Source organism: Microtus ochrogaster, chromosome X, assembly GCF_000317375.1.
Source record: "Microtus ochrogaster isolate Prairie Vole_2 chromosome X, MicOch1.0, whole genome shotgun sequence".
NCBI lineage: Eukaryota > Metazoa > Chordata > Mammalia > Rodentia > Cricetidae > Microtus > Microtus ochrogaster.
Genome location: NC_022026.1, coordinates 38,203,055 through 38,208,395, shown reverse-complemented (window position 1 = coordinate 38,208,395; position 5,341 = coordinate 38,203,055). Strand labels below are relative to the sequence as shown.

The 5,341-nt window shown below is 37.8% G+C and overlaps 1 protein-coding gene across 1 annotated transcript in view; it reads right to left on the bottom strand.

Moving 5' to 3' along the window:
• Positions 1-677: 677 nt before the first annotated feature.
• Positions 678-5,341, bottom strand: part of Cenpi (centromere protein I) — a 73,555-nt gene continuing 68,891 nt past the window's right edge. Inside the window, exons 22-23 of the mRNA XM_005358684.3 lie at positions 1,861-1,902; positions 678-1,241 (exon numbers count right to left, since the gene is read on the bottom strand). Of these exons, the coding sequence (XP_005358741.1) occupies positions 1,107-1,241; positions 1,861-1,902 (177 nt within the window). The 3' untranslated portion in view covers positions 678-1,106. The remainder of the gene's footprint in view (positions 1,242-1,860; positions 1,903-5,341) is intronic.

Sequence of the window (5,341 nt, the reverse complement as noted above, 5' to 3'; positions counted from 1 at the left end):
TACCACAAGGACATGTACTCAACTATGTTCATAGCAACATTGTCTGTCATAGCCAGAACCTAAAAACAACCTAAATGCCCCTTGACCAAAGAATGGATAAGGAAAATGTAGTACATTTGTACAATGGAGTACTACACAGCAGAAAAAAATAACAACTTGAAATTTGCGGGCAAATGAATGGAGCTAAAAAAACATCATACTGAGTGAGGTAAGCCAGACCCAGAAAGACAAATATCATATGTACTCACTCATAAGTGGCTTTTAGACATGAAGCAAAGAAAAACCAGTCTACAATCCACAGTCCCAGAGAACCTAGACAACAAAGAGGACCCTAAGAGAGCTAAGAGAGACATAAATGGATCTAATCTACACAGGAAGTAGAAAAATTCAAGATCTTCTGAGTAAATTGGGAGCATGGGGACCATGGGAGAGGGTTGAAGGGGAGGGGAGTATAAGGGAGGGGATCAGAGAAAAATATATAGCTCAATAAAAATCAATGAAAAAATTACTCCTAAAGGTAAAACTGAAGTTAATTAATTTAGGACTGGAAATCTGAACATACACATAAATATATACATACACATATATACTCAAATAATAAAAATGGCTTCAGGAAATTAAACCAATAAAATCAGAGATTTTTTTTTATCCCCTACCCTTCCTTCCACATACAATACTGCCAGTGCAGGCCCAGATAGTATCAGCTTCTCGGGAATGGGCTGCACCCGTGCTGCATCTTTTTATAAGTAACTCGCTGCTGCTGCTGGAGTTCATGAGAAAACCAGAAAATATCCGCAGGACTTCAGAGATGACAGCATGTTTTGCATGAGAATGTCTGCAGAGTAACTTATATCACTTGCTCTCTTCTACTAACAGAGCAAATAAAAATTCCCACTAGAAAGCCAAGAAGAAGTTAGCTAAAAATCTGAATGCTTAAAAAATTACGTCAGTCACACAAAGGTTCTCCTGAGCAGGATAGACTACGTACTCCCTGAACACAGCTGTTGGCTTGTGAAATAGTATGGAACCTCACGTTGAGCTGCTTGGCCTCTCTTGCAATGAGGAATTTGGTTCAGCGTGTCCACTTTGCTCATGCCAACATTTGTCTAATGTTCACTCATTGTGCTTCTGTTCTGTGTTTGCGGTCCAGCACAACGACGGATACTACTTTTTATGAAAAGTTCTAGGCCTTGAAAACCCTCTGAAAATAAATAGTCCAAATACCAGTTCCATTTCTTCCCCTGCAGGTACAAAAAAGAAAAAATTACTTATTGAAATGAGTCCTTGTTCCCTGCCTAGTTTACAACATTCTGAATACATATTGCAAACATCAACTTAGAAGGTTCATGATTAGAGCTAAGTCACTAAATTAATTCAAGTGCTCTAAATATTGCTTTAATTATATTGGCAAATCATTCATCAGAGCAAAGTACTGTGAAGTGCAAAAGTGCCGCCATTCTCGTACTCTAGAAACTCGGTATCTAAAATAGGTAACACAAAAACTATCTCTCACAGTCTTTGCTGTGTGCACAGGAAGATTTTCTAAGATAATGAGAACACTGTACCCAGTGTTCTTACATCCGGTTTACTTTAGATACATACAACTGTATTTACTATTACATGAAACAATGAGTGATTAGAATAGCAAGAGTCAGACTATGAAGAGTTATATCTTAGAGTCAACGATGGTCTATGCCAATAAATCTGGATGAAAGTTATTTGACAGCATTATAAGGGCAAACATTTTATTTTCCCTTTTTTGCAGCCAGTAGAACTAAGACTAGGGAAGTAAAGGCATACAAAAATCTCTTGATTAAGCTACATGAAATCCATATCGGTGATGAAAACAAATTTATTTACCCGAATAGATGTGAGGTCTATTGTCCTTTCTTCAGGGCTTTCCTTTAAAATGAACAACACATCAGGTTAGCAAAATCATTAGATAACAACCATGATTCTTCACATCCCGATTCATCCTGCTAAGTTCTATTCCCATCAGCATTCTGGAGTTCCCTTTGAATAAACATTCGCTACAACCCCCTGGATTCCCTTCTCACTAAAAGCACAAATAAGGGAACAATAAAAGCATAGTGGATAAGTGAGCACCGAAGTTTACCTAACCTATGACCTTCTCTTTTTATTTTGTACTTAACTGTTAAAAGTAGTTATGCAGGGTGTTAGAGACGTTTGTGGTATTTGAATTATGCCTTAAAGGACAAAGATGCACATTTTCCACATTGATCTGTCCCCTTGATCTTTCCTGGATTTCACTAGAGTCAATTGTAACAAAGCCGGGCAGTGGTGGCGCACACCTTTAATCCCAGCACTCGGGAGGCAGAGGCAGGCGGATCTCTGTGAGTTCGAGACCAGCCTGGTCTACAGAGCTAGTTCCAGGACAGGCTCCAAAACCACAGAGAAACCCTGTCTCAAAAAACCAAAAAAAACCAAAAAAAAAAAAAAAAAAAAAAAACCTGGCTCATCTCTGATTTTAGTAATTTCAGCCTTTTTTCCCCCAGTTAGTTTGGCTAAGGCTTTGTCAATCTTGTTTTTAAGTTCAGCTTTGTTTCATTGTTTCTATGTGTCATTCTTTTAGTCTGTATTTCATTTATTTCTGTCCTAATCTTTATTATTTCTTGCCATTTACTGTGTTTCTAGAAACTTGTGCTGCACCATTAGTTTATTTGAGAGCACTGTTTTTAAAAAGTTGTGGGGTTTTGTTTTGTTGTTTTTTTATGTATATGGGTGTTTTGCTTGTCTGGATATAAATACACCACATGCATGCCTCTGCTCACAGGCCGGAAGAGGACAGAGTCCCCCAGAACTGCAGTTACAGATGGCTCTGAGACACCATGTGGCAGCTGGGAACAGAACCTGGGTTCTCTGCAAAATCAGCAAGTGCATAACCACTGAATCATCTCTCCAGATCCTACTATGAACTTTTAAAGTAAGCACTTACAGCTATAAGCTTTCCCTCGAGAAATGTTTAGTTAGCTGTGTTCCAGAGGTTCTTGTAGGTTGTGCTATGATTTCATTTTATTCTAAGAATTTAAAAATTTCCTCCCTGATTTCCGCAATACATTCAAAATTATATTTTTCAGTCTCCAAGTATCTGTACAGTTTCTCTTACTGTTGGTTTCTAGACTTATTTTAATATACTGTAAGGGATTACTTGACTTTTTGGCATTCATTATGGCTACTTTGAGAACTGCATTTACATATGCAGAAGAATAAAATTAGATCTGAATCTCTCACCTGCCTCAAAATTAAATCCAAAATGAACCAAAGACCTCATTGTTAGAACTGAAATTCTGCAATTGCTAAAGAGAAAACACTTTAAGACATAAGGATAGGCAAGACCTTTCTATAAGGGATTTCACTAGCACAGGCAATAACCCCAAGAATTGACAAATGGGATTGCATAAATTGCAAAAAGCATTTGCACAGCAATAGAAACTGCTGGCAGATTAATGTAGAGAATTGAGAAAATCTCAGCCAGCTAAATTTCAGGTGAGGATCTAAAGGACTGCAAAAATTAAACATCACAAAAACAAATTATCTAATCAACCAATAAGGTAACAAACAACAAAAAGTTCTCAAAAGAAGAAATACAAATACTAATACCTATTTTACAAAGTGTTTGGCATCTTTAGCCATCAGGATAATGAAAATTCAAACTGCTTTGATACTTCATATCACCCAATCAGAATGACCAACATTAAAAAAATATAGGGCTAGAGATGCCTCGGCACTTAAGAGCACTTGCGGCTCTTGCACAGGACTCAGCAGTCACCTGGTGGCTTACAATCCTTTGTAATCCCAGTAGCAGGGAATCTGACCTCCTTTTATGGCCTCTGGGGTACCTTACATGTGGTGCACATACATATATGCAGGCAAACCATCCATACACATAAAATAAAAATAAAGCATAAACAAAAAAAAAAAAAGAGAGAGAGAGAGAAGACTACAAATGCCGGAAAGTATTTGGGAGAAGAAAACCTCTTATCAACGGCTTATTGGAGAGTAAACGGCTGTAGCCAATATGGAAAATGAATATGAGATATTTGAACATCCATGTCTATTACTGCACTCTTCATAATAGTCAGGAAGTAGAAACACCCTCTATATCCATACACCGATTAATGGTTAAAGAAAATGTGGTACATTCACACAACTGAACTTATTCAGCCATAAAGAAAAATGAAATCATGACATGTGCGGAAAACAGATGGAAATCTAAATTAGCATACCAAGCATAAGAATCCAGGCTCAGAAAGACAAAATACTGTATGTCTTCTCTCCTATGTGGATCCTAGATTATGTGTATATTTGTGTGCAAACGTTCCTGTGCACATGTGGAGATCAGAAGAGAACTCTGGTAGGGTGCCTCAAGCACCTTGTTGTTGAGACAGCATCTCTACAGTGACCTGGGGTTATGGACCCAGCCAGTCATCCACTTGCTTCCCCAGCACTGGGATTACAAGTGTATCTGGCATTTTTAAAATGTTGGTTCTGAGGATGTAACTCAGGTTGTTGTTCTGTTGCCCTCTAAGCACTTTACTGACTGGACCATCTGCCTAACCCCCAAATCCTAGATTTTCATTTTTGTATGTGTGTATATGTGTGCATGAAGGTATAACACTAGAAAGGGGAGTGTGAGGAAATTGGGGTGTTAAGGAAGGAGGGAAAGAAAAAAAGAGTAATAGAATACATGTGGCATGAAGTGGGTGGGGACTATTGGGATAAGACAGAAGAGAAGTGATGGGACATGAGAGTTGGAAAGTGGCGGGGGGGGGGGGTCAACAAAAAGAGTAGGAAAATGCAAAGATGAAGACTAATACATTGAATGCTAAGTTTTAAAAGAGTACAAAAATAAGCACCAAAAAGGGATAAAGGAATCTGGTGAAGTAGGCAATATGTACAGTAGATTCTATAAAATTCTAAATACTTTCCTTGGCTTTAGCTATCTCCATATTGTCAGACATAATACTTCTTACTATCCCTAAAAGAAAATTCTGGGCTATTCAATTCGTACAGGGCAATGTCTTTGCTATATGGTATTTGTTTTGTTTCTGAAGTAATGGGGACCAAATTCAGGGCCCTGTACATGCTATGAAGGTGCTATGCCATAGAACTTCATCTTTACCTCAATGATGCTTTTTCATGCTTATCATATTTATTTTGTAGTCCTGAATGAGTTCTTTCAGGTGTAGGCATATTTTTAGCATATAACATTTTTATAAACATGTATTACTAAGTATTCACAAGTTGGCAAAAGTGTGTGTGCATATGTGTGTGTGGCATAGTGCTGGTAACAAAGCACTTAAGAAAATCTAAAAGCTAC